The 27,141-nt window shown below is 41.2% G+C and overlaps 2 protein-coding genes and 1 non-coding gene across 4 annotated transcripts; 1 reads left to right on the forward strand and 2 right to left on the reverse strand.

The window, feature by feature from the left end:
• Nucleotides 1-296: 296 nt before the first annotated feature.
• On the reverse strand, nucleotides 297-3,210 carry RPL18A (ribosomal protein L18a). Its single transcript, XM_072329790.1, has 5 exons — nucleotides 3,079-3,210; nucleotides 2,461-2,640; nucleotides 1,787-1,916; nucleotides 826-935; nucleotides 297-442 (listed from the first exon to the last, which is right to left on the reverse strand). Exons 1-5 carry the CDS (start codon nucleotides 3,094-3,096, stop codon nucleotides 350-352), a joined length of 531 nt encoding a protein of 176 aa, XP_072185891.1. The 5' UTR covers nucleotides 3,097-3,210; the 3' UTR covers nucleotides 297-349.
• Nucleotides 1,224-1,356, reverse strand: LOC140247528 (small nucleolar RNA SNORA68). The gene has a single exon (XR_011902707.1). It is a non-coding gene; the product is annotated as a small nucleolar RNA SNORA68 (small nucleolar RNA).
• A 518-nt stretch (nucleotides 3,211-3,728) lies between the features above and the next one.
• On the forward strand, nucleotides 3,729-26,940 carry XPOT (exportin for tRNA). 2 transcript variants are annotated; one of them, XM_072329770.1, is made up of 25 exons: nucleotides 3,729-3,869; nucleotides 6,208-6,344; nucleotides 8,198-8,280; nucleotides 8,951-9,007; nucleotides 10,407-10,476; nucleotides 11,184-11,402; nucleotides 12,025-12,209; nucleotides 12,573-12,741; nucleotides 13,826-14,062; nucleotides 14,376-14,414; nucleotides 15,833-15,895; nucleotides 17,390-17,514; nucleotides 17,801-17,945; nucleotides 18,114-18,233; nucleotides 18,395-18,489; nucleotides 19,257-19,326; nucleotides 19,787-20,025; nucleotides 20,497-20,782; nucleotides 22,489-22,678; nucleotides 23,895-24,011; nucleotides 24,097-24,212; nucleotides 24,754-24,801; nucleotides 25,417-25,488; nucleotides 25,741-25,797; nucleotides 26,302-26,940. In XM_072329770.1, exons 2-25 carry the CDS (start codon nucleotides 6,285-6,287, stop codon nucleotides 26,326-26,328), a joined length of 2,889 nt encoding a protein of 962 aa, XP_072185871.1. In that variant the 5' UTR covers nucleotides 3,729-3,869; nucleotides 6,208-6,284; the 3' UTR covers nucleotides 26,329-26,940. The 2 variants fall into 2 exon arrangements, with proteins under 2 accessions (XP_072185871.1, XP_072185881.1); XM_072329780.1 differs by lacking the exon at nucleotides 3,729-3,869 and adding an exon at nucleotides 5,631-5,758.
• The last annotated feature ends 201 nt before the right edge of the window (nucleotides 26,941-27,141 follow it).

Consider the following 27,141-nt stretch of genomic DNA (forward strand, 5'->3'; position numbering starts at 1 on the left):
TGTCCCAACACGCGGGCTTCTCGGCCCGTGGGAAGGGGGCTGCTCCGACAGCAGGGCCTGTCCCAGCTCCTATGGGACATCAGGCCTCAGCCCCAGCCACCTCCTCCTAAACCAGCAGGCAGTTCTCCCTGCATGGAGCTCACAGCTCCTGCTGCTGTCCCACAGCTAAAACAGCCCCACTTTCCTCTGGCAGATATTCTTCCCTACACCCTTCAACTGGGCTGCAGATAGAAAACAGGAGAGGAAAAGGGGCTCCCTAGGGATTAAAAGACAAAGTTCACACAGAAGCCGAGGAGTGAAAGGTTCCAACAGGCCTTTATTACACCGAGCTGACAGCACGTGTTTGTACTCAGAAGAAAGTATTTGGTCTCTTGGTGGTGAAACGCGGCTTGTGCTGACGGCGCAGAACTCTGTGCGGCAGAGGGAACTTGATTTTAGAGTCCTGCAAGGAAAAGATCAGTGTTGAGACATGACACCATTAGTGCTGTGCGCCTCACAGCGCTGGGAAGATGCACAAGGGAAGAAAGATGCACAAGGGAAGAAAGATGCACAAGGGAAGAAAGATGCACAAGGGAAGAAAGATGCACAAGGGAAGAAAGGGAAGAAAGGCCTGTCATTCTTCTTCAACAACGTGTCTGTGAAAGGTGCGCTTCTTGTAATATAATACACGTCACATTTTGGCTTGAACCAAAGGAGTTTGACACAGTAAAACAGCTGCTTCCCCCTCCACACTCCTGCCTGCAAAGCAGTGGTGCAGCAGACACCGCTCCCTCCCTGCAGCCTTCTAGCAGAGCGGGACCCAGCAGGCGCTGCAGTTTTACTTACATGGAACTGCTTGACTGCTGGCCTGCGGCACTTGCTAGCAGGGATCTGCTCAACTTTCATTATCTGAATGGAGTGAGCACGGGCACGGTGACGGGCTCCCATATCACGGTCTGCAACAAGAGAGCTCATAACATCTCCAAAAGAACGCCACCTTATTCCTGCCTGATTTCAAGATGTCCGCTTAGAGGAATACTCTAGGAGGGATTTACCTTTGTAAAACAAGGCAGCTGATTGAGAATCAGCACTGAAGTGTTACTAATGGAAAAACGTTCTTCGAATCCCTAAATGATCCAGACAGGATACTCAGCTATCAATCATTGCATTACAACAAACTTAAGCTCTGAGGCCTCTTAGGCAGCCTTTCAGTGCGTTAATTAACAGAAAATATCCTATTCTGTTCATGTAGAACCTCAAGTTTCACTTTCAAGAGCACTTCAGCTCTGGAAAGGCGACAAGATACATATAATATCTGCACACACGACAAAGAACATTGTTATGAAGAACAACATTCTTTGGGTTTTTGTGTGCATTTCGTACAGTTTCAAGTACAACTAGCAACAGAATCAGCAATGAGAATGGTCTACTCCATGGGCACTTCACATAACACAAACTGAGATGATCTGATCTGAAATATTCCCTCAACGAGGCCATTCTGAAACATTATATATAGTCAACATCTCCACCCAGAGCACCTCAAAGGCGAAGAAACTCAGCCTATATCATTACTGCAGCTACTCAAAGCCATAGACTGCTCAAGTGGGAATATTTTCAGCTAGAGAAAACATGTTATGAGTGTGAGATCACACCGACAGACCTCTCCAGCAGCTTCCTCATTTAGTTTCCTAGAGCTTCATTTCTTTTTACCTCCTGGTTTAAGACAGCATTCTTCCCTAAGACTCACTTTAAGATTTACGCTTATGGTTATATAGAGGTTCTACCTCAAGCAGTTGCACCAACTTACAGCACTGAGTGACAGCACCAGCAGTGGTCAAATCCCTGTACTCTCTGTACATGTTGTGAGTCCCACTCCGAGAATCGTAGCGCAGCCAAATACCGAAGTTCTTTACCCGCAGAGGGGTCTTCTCATACACCTGCAATTAGACAAGGGGACAAAAGAAAGGTCAACACATCATCAGTGTTTCAGTTTAACTACGCTGAAGCTCTAATGAAAGCACTATGGAAAGTGCTAGTGAAAGATACTGCCTCTTCTCCCACACCAACAGAGCTGCATTCAAACTAACAATTCTCTGTCAACTTCTTAAATTCAGCTTTACATTAGTATGGAAATACATGGAAAAGGACATTCAATACGATATGTCAGCATATGTTCTCCAAGAACTATGAATGTCCACATACATCTTATGAGCTATAAGCCCAACAAATGAGCGCAAGGCCCAGAGAACAGCACAGAGTCCAATAAGAACTAAGTTATCACGGTTCTAGAGTTAATCTCGGGGTTTTTTGACAATTTGTTGTTTTCTAAGCTCCATGGGCATACGCTGCCATTTGGACAAGAGGAACATGTTGCTTAATTCAACAGCAACAGAACGGTGAGCTGAGCTTCCAGTAACTTTATATATACCAGGGAGAATTCGCTTCAAAACCCCCCACGTTATCGGGTTTGCCATCCCCCACCTGACCGCAGTACACAATCTCTCCAGAAGACTTTTTCATCTTCTTCAGCTGAGACACGAAGTACCAGAACCGGGACTTGGCGACAACGTGATTTGGAGCGAAGATCCGCATCCGGTAGAGCGGAGGAGTCCTGCATTTCGGCGTGGGCAGAGCGCGCCCGACCACCTTGTACTCCCGCAGCTGCAGGGAGACCAAAGACAGCGGCGTGAGTCGCGGTGCGGCGGCTGCGGGGCGACTCCCCGGCAGCCCAGCCTCGGGGCGGGCATCACGGCGAGAGGCGGCCCGCCCGGCGCAGGGTAGAGGCCCGCAGCCCCGACGGCGAGGAGCCGCATCGAGCCGGGCCTCCCAGCGCCCGAGGAGAAGCCGAGCTCCGTGAGGCCGGCAGCACCTCCCGCCGGCCTGGCCAATGGCGCCTCCCCCCCCTCACGCGTCGTGCCGAAGCGCCGCCGCCATATTGGCCGCTCGCCTCCGCGAGGGACCGAACGGGGCCGCCCAGGCGCGCGGAGACCGCTCTCGAGCGCCGCGAGCCCTCGCCGCCGCGCCCCCAACGCCCGGGGCCGGCCTCGTGCCCGCCACAAGACGCGGCCGCGGTGCGAGCGCGCCGAGGGCTCCACTCACGGTGCCGGACGCCTTCATGCTGCCGCCGCCGCCGCCCGCAGGAAAGGAAAGGCCGCACGCGCGGCCGCCTCACGTCACCCGCCCTCCGCAGCGCCGCCCGCCGCCGTCCCGCCCTCCCATTGGCCCGCGGCGCGGGTGTCAGTCTCCGCCCGCCACGGCCGACGTCGGCTTCCGGGCGGCCGCATCCGCGTGGCGCTGCGGTGAGGCCTCGCCGTCCCAGCGAGCGGCAGCGCGCCTCCAGGCGGCCGGCGGCTCCCCTCGGCGTGTGGTCTCGTCCCTGCGGCGCCGGTACCGCCGGCCTCGCCGCTGCGTGGAGGCGGCCCACGGGCCCTTTTCGCTTTATTCTCAGAACGGGGCGGCCACAGTAACGGCGTTCGTGAAGCAGACGCCGAACGCGGCGGACGTGCGGCCGCGGGCCGCCTCCGCTCGTGGAGGGTGGGAGCACGGCATCACGTCCCCGGCACGGGTGCGCTGCGACGCGTCTCTCGCTCTGCAGCGGGGGCGGCACTACAGCTCATTACAGCTCCTACAGCCCCTGCAGCTCCCAGGGGCCGCGCCGAGGTGCTGCGTGGCACGCCGGGAGCTGTAGTCCGGCGGAGGGGCGGGGGCACCTTCCCTTCCCGGACGCGCTCGGGCCGCGCCGCCTCCCCCCGGGCCGCCTCCTTCTCCTCCTCCCGCCGCCAGCCGAGGCGGCGCGGCCTGCGCGGCCCGGCCCGCTCCATATGCTCGTGGCGACGTCGGAGCTGTGGGGCGGGAGCCGGCACCGCCGCGATGGAGGAGTGACCGGGAAGGTAACGGCGGCCGGGCGGGAGCTGGGGGGGGCTCTCCGGCCGTTGGCGGGCGGGGGCCGCGGCGGCGTGGTTTCCGCCGAGGTGGCGGCGGCCTCCGCCGGTTGGCCCGCCCGGCCGCGGGAAGCGATTCCGTCACCCCGCGGAGCTCCCGAGGCCGTCGGCGGAGGCCCCGGTCCCGCGGAGCTCTGCCCCTGTGCGGGAGGGCCCCGCGGCGGCGGAGGGGGGAAGGGGAAAGAAAGCCGGGACGTGGGGAGCTGCCGGCCGGCTCGGAGTGCCCGCCGCCCGCGCCGTGCTCTGCGGAGAACTTTCTAGGCTGTCGGAGAAGTTGGAGCGGCCGTAATTGCGGCACTGCTCGTACATATGTTAAAAGGCTTTGGGTCCTCTGCGTGCCCGAGGCTTGCGGCAAGCAGAGCAGGCGTCAGAAAGCACCACGTAGGGTTAGCGAGAAACCTCAGCGAGTTAAAGCAGGCTCTGCCTGCTGACACGACCTTGTAAATACCCCCAGTTGAATGGTGTAAATGAGGCGCTTTAATCGCTAATTGTTCTGAAGCTCATCACCTGTAGTGTGTGCTCTCAGCTCTATGATGGCTCAGCCCTGCCTGCTGCGTAGTGCCGCACATCTGTGACCATTAATGCTGTTAGACGTCCACCTCCCTCACCCGAGCTGTGACCGCGTTTATTTCTTGTGTAACTGATAGCTTTCTGAGTGGGCAAGTCAAGCTGAGACTCTTAGAACAGGTTTTGTGCTGGAAGATCAAATGTAAAATATGCTTGTGTAGCATGTGCAGGGGTAGCAGAGCTGACTGGCTCTGCTGTGAACTGAACATGTGAAGGGAGCACATCTCTGAGCCACGTTGCTTTCAATAGCAAGGCTTGTCAGCAGTGTGTAGAAGATTACTGCCTGGGGACAGAGATTCTAGTGATAATCGGTGGGAAAAATAAGCCAAAAATAGGCTGGTGTATGTTAAAACAGTTTTACATGTGTAGCTGTGGGCCAGACCCCCAGTGGAAGAAGCCATACAAGAAAGTGCTTTAATCTTACGATATTTTTTAGCGTTCTTGTCTGACTGCTCTGGATGTCAGTTATGGGGAAAACAAGCTGGGGGTACAGAGGGAGAAACATGGGGAGAGCAGCTTTAATCCCTGGAGGAGGTGCTGACCCCAAGCAGGGCGGCTCAGTGTTGTCAGGCAGAGTGCAGAGCTTGTTTTGCCACGACTCATCGCTTTGTTCCAGACTTTCTGGTTCCTCTGCTGCCACAGCTTGCAGTTCTCATTTTGTACGAACTTTTACAAAATTCTCCTTACTAAACCGTCCTTCGTGTTGCATTTAGTTACAATGATTCTGTAAGGAATCTTACAGAAATGCCTGCCTGAAGCCGTGTTGATTGCTGAGCTGTCCCTTTCAGGCTTGCTTCCTCGGTTGTCACCGTGCCACCTTTCTTCCAGTGGGGGAGGGTGAAAGGCAGCGCCTGCACCAGGCACGCAGTGCTCAGAAATCGGAAATTCTACCTGCAGGCAGTTTGAAACAGCAGTTCCTTTGCGTTTCGTCTCTTCCTCTTGTGTGCCTTCTTTCCCCTACCTCCTACGTACTTATGTAACGAGTCCTTACTTTAGGCCTGAGCAACTCTGTTACCATGTGGGCACATGCTTTGATGGCCTGGTGGATTTTCGGTCTCTCTTGCTATTTAACAAAGATTTCTTTTTTATCCTCTTTTTTTATCCAGTGTATTGCAGAATGGCCTAGAGAAACACCTGATCTTCACAACTCTTGTCTGGCTTCCTTGTTAGCTTTACACTGATGCATCTAAATAGAAATCACCACTAGTAAATTATCATCCATTAATAGGAGCAGAAAACTTCGTTAACAGCTCAGTATGATTTATTTTGTGGTCAGTGTCTGATACTTCTCTAACATGTACTTGCTTTAGAAGAAAGGCCTGATTTTTGTTCCCATACTTTATAAATGATTTCATGAAGCATCTTAACACTATTTTAGAGCTGAGTAGCTGCTTATTGTTGCAGTTGCTAAGCTGCTGTCTATCATTTTGGTAGCTCATCTATGCTTACGTCGTGTCTTACCGAAATGTCCTTGATGCGCTTGAAATTTGACTTCAAACCTATCCACAGAACAGTACATATTATACTATTTTCCTGTTATTGAAAGTGGATGAAAAGATGTAGGGTTGTGAGATCTGTATCAGAAGCATGCCTGCTTGTGTTTTGGTGCAGTGCATCCCGCGTGTTTGGGATTTGTGCACAAAATTCTGTGGTTCTCACTGTCCTGCTTTTAGTTTTCATTGCTGTGCTGAGCAAATCAAATTTCTTCTTCTATTTTCAGATGATCGTAGTTTCCAGTCCGGAAGAAGTGGGCAAACCTGTTAGCAGGACTAGGAAACGGAGAGTATAGCAATAGAGATGGATGAGCAAGCCCTTTTGGGGCTGAACCCGAATGCTGATGCAGACTTCAGACAAAGAGTACGTAATCAACTTGCTTATTTCTCTAATAGATTGGGGCGCTGCTTCAATGAAACGTTCTAGTAATTGTTTTCTTGTTGCTTACGCACCAGGGGTTTGTGGTGGTATGTGCCAACTCATGTTGCAAGTGTGTATCTAAGCTGAAAGAGATGTTGCCAGTTCAGTGAAGCTGTGGTTAACTTGTATAGAATTTGTTTCTCTCGGCTCTGGCTTTTCCTGTCCTCTCTGTTCCAGTCCTTGTTCAGCACCTTAAGTGGGTTCCTGTGGGGTGGAAATCAGCCACTGGAAATGCTGGGGATTTCTCTTTAATTCTTGGGAGGCAGTTTGGGGGCAGGCTGGTTTTTATTATTATTATTATTATTATTATTATTATTATTATTATTATTATTAATTTTGATTTGTTCTTTTGAATGGATTACCTGCCTTGAGAGCTTTTTAACGAAACACAGGTTTTTGAACGGTGGTAAAGCTTAGAGTAACTAAACATCGTGGTAAGTAGGGACTTAAATGATGCAAGAGAGGCTCACTTGGAAAGGCATTTCTAGTTTTATGACTGTTTAATGAGTAAATGCTTACTTATCAAATTGATTCAACTGCGTATAAGATGACATCCAGTGAAACCTTTCAGAGATGAGAATACGAGCATCTTCTTTGGGCGTTCATAAAACAAGCCCTGGAATGTATAAGGAATTTTAAACTGTAATTTGATGCATCCTGGCGTTGCTAAGCAGCTCGTTAAATCTGTTTGTTGGGGGTGCTCGTCCTTGAAAAGATGAGTATGGCTGAACTGGAATGTTTTGTCAAGAAAATGTCACTGTACATTTGAAGCTCACAGATTTATTGACCTTTTAGCCATGCAATCTGCATACTTCTAAAATAGTTTATGGTGAAAGGTAATTTTTTACTCCTCGTGCAGGAAGTGACGTTATATGACTTGACTTTATTAAGTATCAAACCTTAGCTAATTCAGCTGTTTGTTGTAAGGAAGTTAGTGCAAGCTACAGGGATTTCTTGTTTCAAGAACTTAATTGAACTCTCTGAATAATTACATTTATGAATGTAAGCAATCATAATAATTAGAAAAACCTCTTGAAATACAAGTCTTTATAGGCTTAAAATGGTGTTGTCAATCTCATCTGAATTTCAGAAATTATTTACTGATTTCTGTAATGCGCCACACTAAATTTGAAGGCAATTATGTCAAGGTAACTGTTTTCAGAAGAGTCTTAAAAGATCTGATAAGCAACTTCGATATCTAAAATCTGGCTGAAGTATACGTTTCTTAATAGTCTGCAATGGGTTCATTGACTGTTGTCAGCTGGTCAATGAGAGATTGTGGTTGCATTTTGCTTGGAATGTACAATACAAGCAAAGTGGTGCGACAGAAATGGGTTGTTTTCAGTGAAAAAGACCAAGTCTCTTGCTCTGCGGAATTTGTGGAGGGAATTTATAACTTGGACTTGAACTCCACCCTTGGAAGTTGTATTCAGCACCCAAGCGAACAAGGCCCTGAACAAAGCCCCAGAGCTGACCCTGCTTTGAGCAGGCAGTTTGGGCTATCACCAGAAGTCACTTCCAGCTCTGCCAGTTATGTGATTCTGACCTTTTAATATTCAAGTAACAAAATGTTAAGTGGAAGTGAGCAGCTGTGGTGTTTGGATTTGGAGGAACAGTTGCACTGTGTTAATGAGGAGAGACAAACAGAAACTTGGAAGTTTCCAAATACCATGTTTTTTGAAGGAGAGGTGTGTCTAAGCATGAGCAAGATGTTTTGCTGCGTGCTTTGGGTTTGGTTTCGTTGGCATTTTCTGTGTTGGTTCTTTACCACATGAAACTTAATTGGATGCTTACAGGCACTGGCCTACTTTGAGCAGCTGAAGATATCTCAGGATGCTTGGCAAGTCTGCGCAGAAGCATTAGCTCAGAGTATATACAGGTAATGTAAATAAGAATCATTGCTTATTTCCATTGGTAACATAGTCTTTATATACAGTAAGCTCAGAAGTATTTCTCCTACTGAGTAAACCATTTCATTGTTCCATATACAAAGATTGTGCAGTCAGCACTATTTTTGTACCAAGTTGTTTGTTCAGATCTCAAATAATAGGTTGTTGCTGTATTGTGGAATAGTGCAAGTTGGAAGCAAATTCAGAAGCGTTTATCTATGGAATAACAATAACGGTTTATGGTGATTACTTCTTTTTTCTTTTGCAAATGGTTTATCAAAGCTTCTCTGATTGCACCATTAACAAAACTGTGTGACATTTGGAAAACAGCATTTTACCAAGATACATAATTATAGATTCTTTTTTAAAGACATAGTAGAATAGGTACGGTAGTTTTATATGCTCAGTACCAAAGTCAGGGTATAATAAACTGGCAGATATAGAAAAAATATATAAAGAGGGAATATCAATATTAATTGCTCACTTGAATCGGATGAATTGCCCGAGTATTTGCCATTTTCCCTTAGCCTTTTTTTCCAGTGTGCTGTAATTCTTGATTTGCTAAAGGCACTGCCTGGTTGTAATAATTGAGGGTTTTTTACTTGACAAGGGAAGCTTACCACACTGCTACCGCTAATAGAATTTTCTCTTCTTTCCTAGTGATGATCACATCAAGTTCTTTTGCTTTCAAGTTCTGGAACATCAAGTTAAATTCAAGTTAGTAATCTCTTTCTTAATACCAACCATGTAAACCTATTTTGTTTTTCCCTTTTTATTCTGCTTGCAAATAAAATGGCATGTCACTCCTACTATTCCCAAATAAAAGCTGTCAGAACCCTTATTCTGCAAACTGTTACCTCAGTGTTGTTGATGAGCTTTAACTGAGCCCACAAGGCTTTCTTTTATTCCTTCTGCTTCTACTGGAAGAGAAGTAGCTGGTGTTTAAGCAGTGCACTTTACTTAGCTAGTTGTAACAGCTGTGTTTGGCCCAACACAGACCTGGTCACCAAGTATGGAATGAAACTTAGCAATTACCTTCAAGCCTTGCTCTACTCTAGCACTGATTTTCAGAGAAGAGTTCATCCTGCACACAGCAGCATTGCTTGGTTCAGAACCCTGGACTTAGACAAAGCCCTGTTTGTGCAGTAAGCATGGCAGAGATGCTGTGATAAAGTCGTATTTTCACTGAGCTGTGTTTCCATAGTGTTATAATTTTAGGAAAAAGTTAAAATAATGCAAATTTCACTTAATGGAACTGTATTTGTTCCATGCTTTGGACTCCTTTAATGTGAGCTTTTCCATCATGGCAGAGGTGTCTGCCTCTTGGAATATCATTACAACTGGTTGCAGTACGCTGAATGTTTGAGCCAGGCTGTAGATAGAAATAAGATGTATTTTGTAGCTGTTGTTCACAATTACGTATCAAACCAAAAATTCAAGGCTTAGCTTTTTGAGATCTTACTTAGTTTTACATCACTGTTCTCCTTTGTGTCCACATTCCATTTCTGTCTGCTTCTTGCACCAAATTTTCTGTTCTTCTCTTGCTTCTCATTTTTTCTGTTTTTAGTGGGATTGTTTTGTTTTTTTTGCTTTTACTTATTTATTAAGTAACAGGAACACTGAAATCCCATTCAGCAGTTGTTCCTGTCAGGGATTGTACCAGGGCTATGGCACCACGGAGAAGTAATTGCAGAAAGTTTCTTCTCAGCTTTTCTAGTCCTCATCTGGAGTATGTGTGGGCAGTACTAGAGCTGAGCTGGTGATAACATAGAATTCTGCCAAGGGTGGTGTATGTACCACGTTAAGTAGAATTCCTTGTTTGTTTTGTATTTCTTGTTTTGAGATATGTTTGATAGTAAATGCACTGTGGGATAAGATCAGTGAAACTCCTTGAGATCTTCAAAGAGTGTAGAACTCAGATTTTAGCTTATACAAACGTCCATCCTTCTCCCCATAGTTTATGGTCAGATGTGTGTTAATGCTGTCTTAAGATCCTGTCATTAAAGCAGGGCTGCCTTCCTGCAGAATTTCAGGCTGCTTAGTGGAGGCTCCAATGCCTGGAAATGTAACTCATTAACATTAATACATCTTTTGATTTCCTTATGCTTTGTTTCAGATACTCTGAGCTTACTGAAGTCCAGCAGCAGTTAATTAGGGAAACACTCATAACATGGCTGCAAGCCCAGGTAAGTGTATTTACAGTGGTTTTGCACAGCAGGCTGACATAATGCATTGAGTGCAGGCTGAATGTTTAATCTGTCGTTCGAGTTTAAAGATGGTTTCCTGAAGATATGCATTATCTAATGGTGAAAAACTACTAATGTGCTAATCATTATTAGAAATCCATTAAATTGTTTGTGAAGAAGGTCTGTGCTTGAAATTAATACTAAATATAAAACTCTTACATCAGATAATGATTGTGGTTTAATCCATTGTGTACGAAGTAAGAAGCATTAACAGTTTTCCTGTAGTGAAGTATCATCTAGGTTCCTGATATTTGTGAGTATCTAGAATAGGAGTGGTAGTTTTGTTTTTAAGACCCTCCTGGCCTAAATCCATTTTATTTAGCATAGCAGCAGACATTTGGGAATGAATGGAAAAGACTTAAAGTTCTTGTTTACTTTAAACAACAAATTAAGACACTTTATTTTAGTTTTTGAATAGCACAGTTAATATTTTTGTCTTGAATGAAAGACTCAGTAGTTAAGACCCAGAAGGAATGCTTTCCCTGCTTTCTTACAATGCAGCTGAGTTTTCTTCAAAATCATTACAGAGGTGAAGCTCTTTATTATTCTCAGCCAGTAAGGGAGAAGAAACTCTGCAGAGATCAGTGAGCATATGTGATTTTTCCTCTGCTTAAGAATAAACAAATATAATATCTTGTTTCTACCAGATGCTGAATCCCCAGCCTGAGAAGACTTTCATTCGCAACAAAGCAGCGCAAGTCTTTGCATTGCTTTTTGTTACTGAGTATCTCACAAAATGGCCCAAGTTTTTTTTTGATATTCTATCGGTAGTTGACCTTAATCCACGAGGCGTAGATATGTACCTCAGAATCCTGATGGCTGTTGATGCTGAGCTGGTAGACCGGGATGTTGTTCATACATCAGAGGCAAGTTATTATTTCGCATTAATATTTGTTTTAAAGTTCCAAAAAATTCTCTCTTTGAATTACAGTCGAAGATTTGCGGAGGGATTTGGTTGTTGGTTTTTTTTTCCTATGGCAACTCTGCCTTACAGTCATTAGGGGATTTAGATCCAAAAGCTGTACGTTGTTTAATGCTTTTTATGCTTTCATACTTGTGAGTTCATGCATTTATTTTTTTTTTGCTTGAAGAGCTAGCAAACAAAAACTAATGGGCTGAGTTAGCTGACTTAATGTTAGACTGACTCATTTCACAATGGTAATATCTTCTAGTGCATGCTAAAGGAGTCCTAACATCAAAAATCCATTTAATTATATAGAGAACTTTTTTCTCCCTTGCCTTCCTTTCTTCAGTGTCTGGACATCGTGGTAGGAAAAAAGAAGGAAAAGCTATGATTTGGTTTAGTTTGGTTTGGCTTTTTATCTTTCCTGCAAGAAAAATAAAGGTGCTTTTTCTGGGTTTTTGATCTGAATTGTTTGTCTTGGTGGAACAAGTAGTTTCTGGTAGTGGATGTAAGAAAGCTACTAGCTTGAAAAAATACTACTAGTGAATGACAAGATTGATATAGTGTTTTCATTGTGTTGATAGGAGGCTCGTAGGAACACTTTATTAAAAGATACCATGAGGGAACAGTGCATTCCAAGTTTGGTGGAATCATGGTACCAAATCTTGCAAAACTATCAGTACAGTAACTCAGAGTTGACATGCCAGTGCCTTGAAGTTGTTGGAGCCTACGTATCCTGGATAGATTTGAGCCTGATAGCCAATGAAAGGTATGGATTTTTTTTTAATGGAATATTTAGGTGGGAGAGGAGTCATCAACAGCACTTGTTAGGATGCTGCCTGTATTTCCATGAAACTACATGAAAACTTTTCTTAGAACAGAGACTTTAATTACATATAAATAATAGAGACTTTTGTTTTACTAGGGTGATTGAATTTGCAAGTAAGCTGATATAATGACCAAAACAGACACTGTACCATTTGCTGTATTCTCCTTAAAACATATAAAGTACAACAGACTTTATAATGATTTCATTTATATAAGACATTCTTAATTTTGCGCATGAATAGTACAAAGCTTTTGTATGATGTTACTGTGGGGTTTTAAGTATAAATTTCTTTTTTTTCCAAAGGTTTATAAATATGCTGCTAGGTCACATGTCTGTGGAAGTTCTCCGGGAAGAAGCGTGTGATTGTTTGTTTGAAATTGTAAATAAGGGAATGGACCCAATTGATAAAACAAAATTGGTTGAATCTTTATGTCAAGTATTACAGTCTGCTGGCCTCTTCAGTATTGATCAGGTTTGTAAATTGATTTACAATAGCAACAACTTATAGGTTTCAAGCAGATTACAGAAAACCATGAAAATAAGTCCACAGATGTAGGGAGAATCAGCTGGTTTTCGTCACTGTTAAACACTTGCGCTTTTCTCATACTGAAATAAAAGGTGGTTTTTACTATCCTTTATTCATTTAAATCACAATTTATTGCATTCAGTGTGTCCTCAGTATGAGGGTATTCTGAAACTCCTGAAGTGTTTCACATACCATTTATGCTGTTCTTATGTTTTGTTCCTTTGTGTCCTTCCTTAGGAATTACTCTGCAACAGGCATTGTAGACCAGGTATTTTAAGAATGTAACCAAGACAGAGTTTTTTAGGATGAGACAGGTGACATGCTTTCTTAAGGTCATGTATGTTGTCATGTGTGCCTGTACCAGCAAACACAAGTCTTTGAAATGCTGATCTGGGAACTGGAAAAATAGACCTACCAACTAAATGCGTGTTTCCTGTGCAGTAGCAGTGCTTAAGGAAGAGCAGTTTGCTATGTGCTGTGAAGAAAGAGGAACCTAGTCCTGATGAAGCTGTAGTTATTGGATTGCAAGGCAGTTATCTCTTTATTGTGAAGTCATCATCAAATGTATGTTCCTACTGTAAGGCCAAAAATGTGTAATCATCAGCTCAGGAGTTGTTTCTCTAAGAATCTTAATTCAGCCTCTAACAGACTAAATAAATTCAATATAAATATTGAATGGTTGCTCACTTTTACAGGCAGTACTGCCTGTTGCTTGCTATCAATATTTGAAGTGAGGTGCAGCTGCTCATTTTTCAAAGTTGTCGCATAAATTGCAAATATAAAGAGATGGAGCATAGAACAAGCTGCTGTTGCATCATGGAGAATGCATAGCGCCAGCTCTATAGCATTGCTTTGCTTTTTCTCTGTCTAATCTCTGGGGAGCAACAACAACAACAAAAAGATGATTTTACTTCCCATCAAGGAGACAAATGTTCTACTGTATACTAAGCAGAAGTAGCACCATCCTTCAGTTCACGCCATGTAGACCTGAGTACTGCTGGTATTTTTAATCAGGTATCATTTCTTACAGGAAGATGATGTGGATTTTCTGGCCAGATTTTCTAAGCTGGTCAATGGGATGGGGCAAGCATTAATAGCTAGTTGGACTAAACTGATAAAAAGTGGTGATATGAAGAGTGCTCAAGATGCTTTGCAAGCAATTGAAGCAAAAGTGTCCCTAATGTTGCAACTGCTAATTCATGAAGATGATGACATCTCATCTAATATCATTGGCTTCTGTTATGACTACCTTCACATCTTGAAACAGGTAAGTATGCCTGACTTCAGTTTAACATTTTTTTTATATTATTTACTTTGATTTTGTGGGAATATATGAAGCTAATGCTTTGTGTAAGCTGTCTTGCAAAATAGTCTTTTAACTAATTAGCGTTCAGTATTTTCACAGGCTGTGGATGTACTGTTCATAGTTTTGTTTAGAAATCTGTAGGAACTGTGTCAAATCCTTTGTTAAGTGGAAAAGAGGCCTGCTTCATATGGTTGTCAAGAAGCAAACCTGTATTTTGCTATTGGTAAGAAAGAAGTTGCTATACAAGAAATAACACTTGAAATTTCTTTTATAGCTTTCTGCACTTTCAGACCAACAAAAAGCTAACGTAGAGGTAAGTATTAACTTCTTTTACTAAGGATTCTTATTGGCATTTTGTCAGAACTATTCATTTTATTGCAACAAATTGTGTACAATTTTTATGCTTTAAGACGTCCACAAGACAATCATTTAAATTAACTAGTAAACCTATGTTGAATTGTATATGAAGATGAAAGCTATGTAAGTGCTTGGTCTTCCCAAGCAACTTCAGTGCTGTAAGCCTATCCTGCCATGCTCCTTGACAAGTTTTTTGATAGAATGTTTTTTAATCAAGACAGAAGATGTACTCCTCGTAAGTAAAACTTACAGAAGAAGCTGCTGATCAGATGTAACATTTGTACTTAAGATGAGCAGCTATGTGCTAAGTATATATGAAGCTATGCATTAAGCTGAAGTTTATGAGCTTAATTTTATGCATTATGAGTTAAGATAAGTCATATCATAGTATCATAGTATCATAGTATCATGCGAGTTGGAAGGGACCTTAGAGATCATCGAGTCCAACTCCCGGGTTTCGAGCCCCCTGTGTAGCGAAGCGGCACTTCTACCCCTGTGCCACAGGGGGGGGATTCGAACCCGGACCCTCCAGTGCCGCAGGCAGCAGCTTAAACCACTGCGCCACTGGGGGCACACATAGTGGGGCAGTGCGCCACTGGGGGCACACAAGTCAATATATTTGTGTCCAGTTTTGGAAGTAGAAAACTTTCCATCTTTTGTTCAAGTCAAATTACTACTGCAGCACACTTAAGATGCTTAAAATCTGAATGTGTTGTTATCTAGATATCTGTGATTATGTTGAACTTGTTTTTCTACTGAACTTCTTGTTACAATTATTTCTCAGCTGTACTGAGCACATTGCGAAGGTTTTGTTAGACTGAGAAACTGTCATAGCAACCTTTCTTCATTCATTCAATTCACAAAAAGAAAATGTTTGGAAACATCTTTTGCTGAGCCAATTTATCTTTCTAACCTGGGGAAAAAGTAAAAACAAACCCAAACCCGTGACTGCTTTTGAAGATGCTACCAGAGAAATAATTTTATGACTAAGCTGAACTACCTCTTTGAAATATAATTTCGGACAGCCTGTTTAGCTTCACATGCCTCATTCAGTCATCTCTAATTGTTCTTTTTAGTGTGAACTGAACTGCACAGGTTAGAAGCAGGAAATAAAGACAGATTAAGCGGCTAGATGGAGGGCTCAAAGTCATTTATACCATGTATCTAAAATTGCATGTCTATAGTTTGGATAGAATCTATCTGTTCCAATGTGCACTGTTAATTCTTCAGAACTTCTGAAAATAGTCATTCAAATGGGATGTAAATGTTTATAAATATTTTAACATTTGTTATGATGTTTCCTTTTCTGTAGGATTTTGACTGTTGCTTCTTATTGCTTGTCTGCTTCTACACTTACAGTTCTGTTTATCTTAGGCAATCATGTTGGCTGTTATGAAGAAGTTGACATACGATGAAGAGTATAATTTTGAAAATGAGGTACTGTATGAATAAACAGACAAATGCAACTTGAATTGCACATCACAAAACTTTCTCATACTCTAAAAATTCATATCTTTCTTAAACTAGGGATTTGAATGTAGGTCTGTAGACAAATATTTTCCTGTGGGGAGAGCTTTTGTTTTATTTAAACCTAAGAGCATGTCTTCACTGGGCAAAGCAACATAGTAAAAGGATGTACAAGCACTTAAGTTAAAATAATAACTCTGTTTGCTTTTGCACAGAGCTTTTCCTAGACAAATATGACCGTGCTGTTAGCTAAGCATAGCTGTTGAGCTGGCTTATTCAGCATGAGTTTGCATATTTCTGCCGTCATGCAAAACCATTTGAGAACAATCATTTGAGAAACACTAAAGAAATACTGCTCAGCCTATTTTAGATGGAAGAGGTCAAACTTCTGCAAAACTAAACTAAAAGAGGAGGACAGACTTTGATTTCTTTCTTCCTGTTGTATCTCTGCTAGCCAGCAGTCATGGTTAAACATGTTAGGCAGTTCTGCTCTGGGCTATTCAGAGAGCTGTGATCTTGGAGGTGAACTTGGACTATATGTAGTACATGTTAAGTGTTTCTGTCAGATTAATTCTAAAAATCAGCTCAATGCTGAGGGGTAACATCATCGTGAGGAATGAGTCTATTTTCAAGAACTGGGTCAGAAAGGCTTTTCTAAGAACGTTTTCTTTCTTGTTTGCAGTTCACTCTGAAAGTAAAGCCTCCTATTTATTTCTGTGGAAGCCACAACAGATACAAAGAGCACAATAATGCTAGTTGATAGAGCAAATTCTCAGCTACAAAACTATTTTTAAACTTAGTCACCACCATTAGTTCTGCATATTTGCCAGCAATGAATAAAAGCCTGCATGCCAAGCCATCAAAATCTTCCAGGCTGAGCAGAAAGTGGCTTGTCTTTATTTGACTATCAGCACTGCTGAAACACGCCAGCCACTGCCTCACTGTACTCGCATCCACTTTTTGGTTTCCATAAATGTTGAGCAAGCATCAATGAATGCCAATGGATGGCATTTTTTTATGCATAGAGGAGGAATTAAGTGACACACCTTTGCTTCCTGTGCACTTCCACATCAGATGGCACTGTGTGACAGTGCTTCTCTGCTGCCGTCTGTCACATGACAGTACAGTGGGATACTGGTAGAAAGATTCAGCCTCTGCTGCTGTATCACCCTCTGATGTCCTAAGCTAACATAATAAAATAGGAGACTTTTTAATGCTTTTGGTTAGTTTTCAGTTTGGGAAGACTTTTTTATGTGTTTCTGGATCGAATGTGGTGGATCCCAGTGTATTGCAACCAGACAGTATGGTAGCTAGCTGCTATGTTGCAAGGTTATTATTGAATTTTCCAATTGTGAGGTATTGTTCTTGCATATACACGTTTTTGTTTGGGGTGCAACTGTCTAAAAGTGGTTCTGGATGTATTTAAGGGTCAAAATGTGCTTCACTGATGTGAATGTTTTGCAGGGTGAAGATGAAGCAATGTTTGTGGAATACAGAAAACAGTTGAAACTGTTGCTGGACAGACTTGCTCAGGTCTCACCAGAGTTACTGTTGGCATCTGTCCGCAGAGTTTTTAACACTACACTTCAGTAAGTTTGTTTGTTTACATAAATACAATTCCCATAGCTTTATTGCCTTTCTTTCTGTCAGGCTTTGCAATAACAGTAAGTGTGAAGTAGCACAGCAACGCCTACTGATAGTATGGTAGTATGACTTTGTATAGCTTTGGGATAAAAATCTCACCCAGTTACTTAGGAAGAAGCAGCTTTCTTTTTGTAACCTTGTTAGTAGCTGGGTTTTTTTGTTTGCTTGTGTTTCTTCCAGTGGTGTCTCTTCATAATCTACAGTGACTAATGGGATCTTCTCATTCTTTAGGAACTGGCAAACTACACGATTTATGGAAGTAGAAGTCGCGATAAGGTTGTTGTATATGTTGGCTGAGGCTCTTCCTGTATCTCATGGTGCTCACTTCTCTGGTGATGTTACAAAAGCTACAGCTTTGCAAGACATGATGAGAACGGTAAGCAGGTGTTACTTGGGAACTATTTGAAAACGTTAACATATACTGAAACATTTCAGTTTGAATGGCTTGTATTAATTACCAGCATTTCAAGTGCATTGTAGTTTGGTGTTATAAATGGCTAAAGTACTAACTTGCTAATGTTTTTGGTTGTTTCTTTTTTTGTAGCTAGTGACTTCTGGTGTTAGTGCCTATCAGCATACATCAGTGACCCTGGAATTCTTTGAAACAGTGGTTAGATATGAAAAATTCTTTGCTGTTGAACCTCAGCACATTCCAACTGTTCTAGTAAGTTTCATCTCATTTACATATTCAATTAGATAGGCCTAGATGTGTTGTTTAGGTTTAAGAACTTGTTTTCTGAGGGTCACTAAAGAAATCACCTGTCTTAAATAATTGGATGATTAGCTTTCTCTCCTTGGTTAGACTGAAATACTTTCTGATTGCAGATGGCATTTTTAGATCACCGTGGTCTTCGCCATTCAAGTCTAAAAGTACGAAGTCGAACAGCTTACCTTTTTTCCAGATTTGTCAAGTCTCTTAAGTGAGTAAAACATATACAAATGTATTCATATGATGCAAAAAGCACATGTACAGTAAATTCAGTGCATCTTTGAAACAGGCAGGGTTTTAAGTGGACTGCTGTGAAACAAACTAGTTAGTGTTCTTACAGAGTTGTCCTGAATAAAGAACTTGAATGCATGTTCTTGGCTTATTTTGACAATATGTTAAAACTGATCAACTGTGTAATTATCTGCCTTACTTTTCCTCAGTAAGCACAGTTGATAGTGAGTGGGTTTGAAGACTCCCCAAGTGTAACTTCCCTGTATCTAACCAAATTGAGTATTTACAAAATGTATATTGATGGAGTTTACTCAGGCTGTTGTAGCCTTTCAGATAGTCCCGTCTTGTTGGTCTCATTTAACGGGCATATTTGGATGTAGAGGCAGGAGAACCTCTGAGGTGGTGCAGATTTCAGAAAGATCGTATTTCTTAATGAAAATACTTTGCTTAGAAAAGTGGTGCTATTTATGCCATTTTAAAAATAGTTAGAGAAGTAAATGTGTATTTTTCACCCTGCCGTGTATCTATTTTGCTCACTGCAAGCACCAAATGCATAACTCAGACTTGTCTACAACACTGTTCTGATACTTTAAGGGATGTTCCGTACTGAGCAGGTAGTTTAATGTTGAGATTTACAACTTAAGGAAAATTTCAGCAGTTTTGCTAAAACAAGAAAATTAAAAAAAAAAAAAGCCCAACCCACTTGTACATAGTGTTATAGTGTTTTGCTCTTGTGTTTTACTTCAGTAAGCAAATGAATCCCTTTATTGAAGATGTTCTGAATAGGATACAGGATCTACTGGAACTCTCTCCTCCTGTGAGTATTAACAGCAGGTTTTTGCAATAAATAAGGCTTGTGCTTATTCACCAGTGTGCCCAAATAGTGACTGAATTGTGAGGATAGTACACAAACATTTAAACACTAATGATTGTTTGATTATTTATTTACTTATTTATTTATTTTTAGTGAGATTGCCTGCTTGTGTTTGTGCCTAACTTTTAGTAACTTTTGCTTATTTGGATTTCTGTGTATAGGCTAAAGAGAGATATATAGAAGGCTTTTTGAATTGTATCAAAATACTTGTTCTTTCAACAATATTTTACCATCTACTTAGTAATGCTACTTGGGCAGGAAGAGAATAAAAGTATTTGTAACTGTATTATAAAGATAAAAGAAATGTGTGATTAAAGAAAAAGGAATAATTTCAGCTTTTTTATCAGAAGGTGACTTTGGTAGAGGACACTTAGTGAATTATGCCTGTTGTCTTCCATTTCAGGAAAATGGTTACCAAGCTCTGTTAAGCAGTGATGATCAACTTTTCATTTATGAAACGGCTGGAGTGTTAATAGTTAACAGCGAATACTCTGCAGAAAGAAAACAAGCTCTAATGAGGAATTTGTTGACTCCACTGATGGAAAAGTTCAAGGTATTGTTAGAAAAACTGATGATGGCACAAGATGAGGACAGACAGATGGCACTGGCTGATTGCCTCAATCATGCTGTTGGGTTTGCGAGGTAGGTGCCGTGCGGTGTCTGTATGTGTGTTTCTGATTGGAGTAAAATGGAGTTTATTTTAAAGAATTTAAATCGCAGAGTTTACTGGGAGGAGAGGCTGAGTGTCTGTCTGTAATTTATTGACCTAGAAAATCCCAGCAGCTGTAGAATTTCAAAGTTCCCTTAAAAAAACAAACAAAAAAAGAATGATAAGGGTGTAGATGTAGAGAATAGTGCGTAATACAGAGTTCTTCTAGGAATTGTCTGGGGCTGTTCTGAACATGTGGTGTTTGTGGTACATTAGAATTTCATTCTCCAAAAGTTGCCGAAGTGTAACTCACTGGATAATTGCAATTTCTGTTGTTTGGCTCCCACTCCACAAAATACGATGTTCTAGTTAAATGTCTGGGCTTTAAGTGTACGTTGTTCTTCATTTTTATTGCTTCTCCATTATATTGAGCTTATATAAAACTTGGTGCATTGCTTTTACAGCCGAACCAGCAAGGCTTTCAGCAATAAGCAAACTGTAAAACAATGTGGCTGCTCTGAGGTATATCTGGACTGCTTACAGACGTTTTTGCCAGCTCTCAGTTGCCCATTACAAAAGGAAGTTCTGAGAAGTGGTGTCCGCACTTTCCTTCACCGTATGATTATTTGCCTAGAGGAAGAAGTTCTTCCATTCATACCTTCTGCCTCTGAACACATGCTCAAAGATTGTGAAGCAAAAGATCTTCAAGAATTCATTCCACTTATAAACCAAATAACAGCTAAATTTAAGGTAAGATATTACTAGTAAACAGTCTTCAACCACAGGCACGTGTTGTTGGACTCACAGTACCGAAAAAAGTATTTTTCCATGATTTATCTCAGAATTTTGTTGTTTCAATTAAAGTATTTGAAAATGAAATGTTACTTGCAGCACAAAAATACTAAGTTTTTTCATTTTACAAGATCTTGTTGGAGTGTTGTTGCACTAAGTTGTATTCTGAGGCATAATGCCTTATTATTCAAAATAGGTGGAAAACACTGAAATTTTAAGAGTGAGAGATGAGATAAGCATCAAGCAAAGGTTATTGAACTGCTGCCTTTGGGAGTTACCCCGTCCTATTTTCTAACATTTCAAATGCAAAGTCAATAAAATATACTAATTGACCAACCTATTAACAGTGGTTGGTATCTTAGCATTACCACAAGAATATTAACACAGTCACAGATGTGTAGGTTGCTCTGAAAGTAGTGTCTCCTATTTATTTCCGGTGGTGCAGTGGTATAAAGTGCTGCTTGCAGCACCGGAGGGCCCGGGTTCGAATCCCCCCTGTGGCGCAGGGGGTAGAAGTGCCGCTTCACTACACAGAGGGCTCAAAACCCAGGAGTTGGACTCGATGATCTCTAAGGTCCCTTCCAACTCGCACGATACTATGATACTATGATACTCCAGATAAAAAGAGCACACTAACATATTTATATAAAGCCAACTCTCAGCTACAAAATGCTGTTCTTCAACATAGTAACCACCACTAGCTGTGCAAAGAGCCTGCATGCTGTGCTTATCAAAATCTGCATGGCCATCCAGAACGTGACTTCTTTTTCATGTCACTGTTGCCACTGTTGAAACACACCACTCATCACCTCACTATCACAGAATCACAGAATTGTAGGGGCTGGAAGGGACCTCCGGAGATCATCGAGTCCAACCCCCCTGCCAAAGCAGGCTCCCTAGACCAGGCTACACAAGTAGGTGTCCAGGCATGTCTTGAATGTCTCCAGAGAAGCAGAATCCGCAACTTCCCTGGGCAGTCTGTTCCAGTGCTCTGTCACCCTCACTGTGAAGGTTTTATGCACAGCTGTGCAGAACTTCCTATGCTTCAGTTTGTGGCCATTTCCACTTGTCCTGTTGCCACGCACCACTGAAAATAGTCTGGAATGAGTCTATCCTCATATCCATTGCTTGATCTCCATAAGTGTTCAAGTGTCAGTGAATTTTAGTGGATACCATTTTTTCACATGAAGAAATTCAGTGACACGCTTTTGCTCCATAAGTACTTCTGTGTCGGACATGGTTCTGTTAGACTGCCCCTCTCTTTCTGTCTGCCACGTGGCAACAAGATGTAGTGGGATATTGGTGGAAAGGTTCAACCTCTGCTGCCATATTCATCAACATCAGCCTCTGGCATTGTGGGACACATAATAAAATAGGAGGCATTACTTTTGGAGCAGCCCTTGTGGTATAGGAAATCATTATTGTATGAGAAGGTCAATATAAAAATCAGTACGCAGGGATGAGATTTGCTGACTACTGTGTTCAAGTTTAATGCTTAACTTCTTATGGCACTACTCTTCTTATTACAACATGTTGAAATAAATAGCCTAGCTTCATTAGGCTCACCTTGAAAGGTAGGAATTGGAAATTAAAACTTCACAGCTTGTTACTAGTGTTCATTTTCTGTGGCTGCTTGAGCTCATACCTTCTTCCAATTTCCACAGACACAGGTTTCACCTTTTCTGCAACAGATGTTTATGCCACTACTTCACGCTATTTTTGAGGTGTTGCTTCTTCCAGCAGAAGACAACGACCAGTCTGCTGCTTTAGAAAAACAAATGTTACGGAGGAGTTACTTTGCTTTTCTGCAGACGGTAACTGGCAGTGGAATGAGTGAAGTCATAGCAAATCAAGGTGAGCAGTTCAGTTTCTCAAAGGATGTCACCATGGTTGCTCTCATTTAAGATTTGTCTGCTAAAATCATTAACCTAATTCCTGCCATGTAATAATTAATTATGTTAATATTAGTTCATTCTATAGAAATTTACATGGGACAAGTGATAAGGTGGAATGGTTTTAAACTAAAAGAAAGGAGATTTAGATATTAGGAGGAATTTTTTTACTTGGAGAGTGGTTGAAGCACTGGCACAGCTACCCAGAGAAGCTGTGGTTGCCCCATCCCTGGAGGCATTCAGAGCCAGGTGGGATGGGGCCCTGGGTAGCCTGAGCTGGTGGGTGGCAGCCCTGCCCATGTCAGGTGTTGGAACTGGATGAGCTTCAAGGTCTCTTGCGATCCAAACCATTCTGTGATTCTTTGAGTGAAATGCAGTACTACACTTACCTGTTTGAGGAAGAATTTGGGTATGTAAAATCCAGATACAGTAGATGTATTCCTTCTCTTGATTTTTGCCTTATGCATCATCACGCATCATTATATTTGACTGATGAATCAGTGATAGTATAATATTTTCAAGTAGAAAAGCATTTAAAAATAGGTGCCTATATTTAAACTGCTGGGTAAAGCCTTTTTCAGCTCCAAGTTTTCATTCTCTGTTGCTCATTTTTTAAGATAAACATCAGTGACTTTGGTGACTTATTTTTTTTTACTCTCACCTTAACGAATATACTAAAATGCATCATGCAACTTGTTACATTTACCAGGCTTTCCCAAATGCAAATCAGCACTTTTTAGAACAGAAATTAAAAGTCAAAAGTCCAGTTTTGTGATCTATTTATTTTTTTACTGAATGTGTCTCTTAGCCTGTATTCCACAAATATGGCAGGGATTCGAAAAATTTCAGGGCGACTTGTGTGGAAGGTAGAGCTCAGATTTACTCTCCACATCCTAAAATGCTGGTGATACCTGTAGGGAAGGAAATGATGACATTAAGAAGTCTAAGAGGTCTCTTAAAAGAGGCGTCTTGGTAGTTGCAATAAGCCAAGAAATTGTGGAAGTAAACAAGCTTCTCTGATGCTTTTGTGAAGTGTGATAAAAATACATTGTATTGTACTGAAAGTGAGTTACTTGGGTGCTGCTGAGTTTTTAACTAACTCCATCAACAGTAGTGCAAAACTACAGCAACTCTTTGTTGAGGGTTTGAATTGACAAGTTCGCTTTAATGTGTTTAAGGTGCAGAGAATGTGGAGCGTGTGTTGTTCACCGTCATCCAAGGAGCAGTGGATTACCCAGATCCTATTGCACAAAAGACTTGTTTTATTATTCTTTCTAAGCTGGTGGAGCTTTGGGGTAAGGCTGTCTTTCCATAATTCCTTTGCAGCTACTACTAATTCTGAAGCACGGGTAGAACGTACCATGTTATTTGTCTTTTCAGGAGGGAAAGATGGACCAGTAGGTTTTGCAGACTTTGTCTACAAGCACATTGTCCCTGCATGTTTCTTAGCACCTTTGAAGCAAACGTTTGACTTAGCAGATGCCCAGACAGTATTGGTATGTATTACCGTTGGGCTTTTTGCTGTTGTTGGTTGTTGTTCTTGTTCTTCCTGTCATTTCCACATGGCAAGTTCAGTAGAAAAAAGGAAAAATGGAATGGCCCCTTGGTATTAAAGGCTGTCTCATCTTAGAAAGAAAATATCTTATGGTTTTTTAACAGGGTACCTTAATAGCTTGCTCTTAGATGTTATGGTGCTATATTCTGTAGTTCACTTATGCTCAAAATCAAGCTAGAGGATTGTAGGTTTCAGTATTTAATGCTGATCTGCACTGCTTATGAACTAATATTCAGTGGAAGCAAACATGCACAGATCACAGCTGTTCCTTGGCTTGTCTTGGGTTTAGCTGTGGCAGATGCTTCTGTGGTAAGAGGGGAACAAAAAATTGAAAGGAAATGTTGAGGCTGACTTAGCATGGGATGAGGAAAAAGGAAGGAATAATAATAATAGCAGCTCTGGGAGTTATTTTAGGATCTTTGGATGGAAGTACTTAAGCAGTATACTGATTGAATGATCAAATGTTATGCATTACATTACAGGCTTTATCAGAATGTGCAGTGACATTGAAGACAATTCATCTCAAAAGGGTAAGCTCCATAATACTTTGCAGGGAGTAACTCCTGCAGGTTTCTTTCTAATGCTTTTGTCTGTTTCTCAAAACCAGATGTTTGCTAAGATTCATTACTGTTCTGCTTTTATATATTTCAATAGGATGGCTATAGTGCTTTGTTAGGAACAGAGAATTAAGAAGTTCTGCTTCTTGATAATTTACTGCAAAATATTGACTCCTTAATTAAGGGAGAAAAATCTGATTGCTTTACTTTTTAATGTACTACTTCAGCTAACCTGAAAAAGCAATTAAAGATGTATGATAAAGCCCTTCTGAAAAAAATAAGGTTATTTTTCAGATTTTGAGACTAGATTGAGAAATGTTTATGGAAAAAATGAATATTTCTTTGGCCACTGACGAAAGCACTACTGTGTATTTCAGTTTAAATGGAAAACCAAGTAGCTTCTATGTTCTGTGTTACTGCGGCCTTTAACTTGCTGGCTAATTTCTCTCAAATGTGAGTTGAAGTCATATCTAAACAACGAAATAGGAAAAGTATAGATATGTTTCGTAACTCTCGTGTACCATACAGTACAGGGCTATGACTTGTACAAAACTACACTTGAACAAACTGTGTGCTGCTTTTCTTTAGGGTCCTGAGTGCATTCAGTATCTTCAGCAAGAGTATTTGCCTTCTTTGCAAGTAGCTCCTGAGATCATTCAGGTAGGAGTTCCTAAATGAACTGTTAAGATGCAGAAATCTTAAATGGGAACAAAACGCTTACTGACTAAACTGTTCTATTGTCCCTCAGTAAAAACTGCTCTGATATTGCACACTGGAATAGAATTAATTTAGCATAAAGAGTGAAGTCGTTAAGGAAAATACAAACTAAGATCAATAGTTGTATATACAAAGTATACGTATATAGTGTATCTCAGGTTCTCTTGTGCTTCATGTAGTTATTCTTCCTTACAGGAATTCTGTCAAGCACTTCAGCAGCCTGATGCTAAAGTTTTTAAGAATTACTTAAAGGTAAAGATTTTGTTTCATTAAATCACTTTTAATTGTTTGAACATTGACACATAATTCAGTCAAGGAGGTGACCTGAAGTAAAACTGAAATATAGAATGCTCTGACATCAGACCTAACTGATAGATAAGCTTTTAGCTGTTGGAAATCTCCAAGTTGTACCAACAGTTACATGGAAGGAAGGAACAGTAACAACAAAAGCCCTGCATCAGTAGAACTGCACATGTGCTTTGCACCCTGCCATTTCTTCAGTAGCTCAGTATTGTTGTGGCTTGTGTTGCTTATTAGTTGAAATAACAAAAACAAATGTACTGTCATCAAAGCCAGCGTGTAAGAAGACTTCATTTTTGGGGCTGTGAATTTAATCAAATAGTACAAGACACATCCTTGAAACTCATGGTTCATTATGTTAAACAAAGTGAGCTCTGACAAATTATCTTAACCTCAGCCTTTCCATGTCTTAAATTCATACTTCCTTCTTATTTTTTTAATAATATATTTTAACAGGTGTTCTTCCAGAGAGCAAAACCCTAAGGAAAGGACTGGAATCTCATGTATCTGTTTCCATAATCAAGACGTCTGGTTGTTAATTTATAAAAAATGCTAACTCTTGTGCCATTCAAACTGGTTTTGTTCTTTAAAAACGTTGCTTTGTGCTCACATCAGTCCATAGTTCAGCCTTTGCATAGAGAAAAAGAAAAATGCAAATACCCCACTTCTGTGTCTCAAACATGAAGGTATGTGACAACATGTAAAGTTGCCTGTATCCCTACACAACACTTCTATTATGTATAAGATGATTTAAGCTTATGCTGTAACATGTATGGCAATAAAATGACACTTATTTTTTTGAAATTAAATATAAAATTCCCTTCAGACCATAGAAATGGTTATTAAAATATGTACATTTTTGATACTGAGTAAAATGTTTTCATAAGACATAAAATTCATCTGTTCATGTATGGTGACATGAAAATAAAACAATCAAAGTCATTTTTGTAGATAGTCATTTCATTGAAGTTGTCTTAATGATAAAATATATATATATACCTCCTATAAACAGATTGGTTTAATAAATGATTTCATTTAAAAGGAGCATCTGGTTCTATCTTTTTTTTAAATAAAAATAAAATTTTATTCACTGAGATATTAAGACTCTGAATCATTTTGGTTCAATCTGTAAAGCTACAGCATTTAGGTGTTTGGCTGTTACATTTAAATAGAACTGGGCAATTTTACTTGGATAGTAAGTTGTATTAGTCTTGCACGTGGAAGATGCTGGCAGAAAGAAAGAATTGCATTCATGAAAATATGAGGGCTGCTGTGAAACTAATGCCTCCTATTTTG

This window comes from Excalfactoria chinensis, chromosome 1, assembly GCF_039878825.1.
Source record: "Excalfactoria chinensis isolate bCotChi1 chromosome 1, bCotChi1.hap2, whole genome shotgun sequence".
NCBI lineage: Eukaryota > Metazoa > Chordata > Aves > Galliformes > Phasianidae > Excalfactoria > Excalfactoria chinensis.

Bases quoted from the DNA above. Each gene is read 5' to 3' on its own strand.
- RPL18A (XM_072329790.1), bottom strand. The intron at 1,917-2,460 runs GTGGGGGATGGC...GTCTAATTGCAG, and splicing joins AGATTGTGTACTGCGGTCAG to GTGTATGAGAAGACCCCTCT. The intron at 443-825 runs GTAAGTAAAACT...TTTTCCTTGCAG, and splicing joins CAGCAGTCAAGCAGTTCCAT to GACTCTAAAATCAAGTTCCC.
- XPOT (XM_072329770.1), top strand. From the start codon at position 6,285: ATGGATGAGCAAGCCCTTTTGGGGCTGAACCCGAATGCTGATGCAGAC. The intron at 12,210-12,572 runs GTATGGATTTTT...TTTTTTCCAAAG, and splicing joins AGCCTGATAGCCAATGAAAG to GTTTATAAATATGCTGCTAG. The intron at 20,026-20,496 runs GTAGGTGCCGTG...TTGCTTTTACAG, and splicing joins CATGCTGTTGGGTTTGCGAG to CCGAACCAGCAAGGCTTTCA.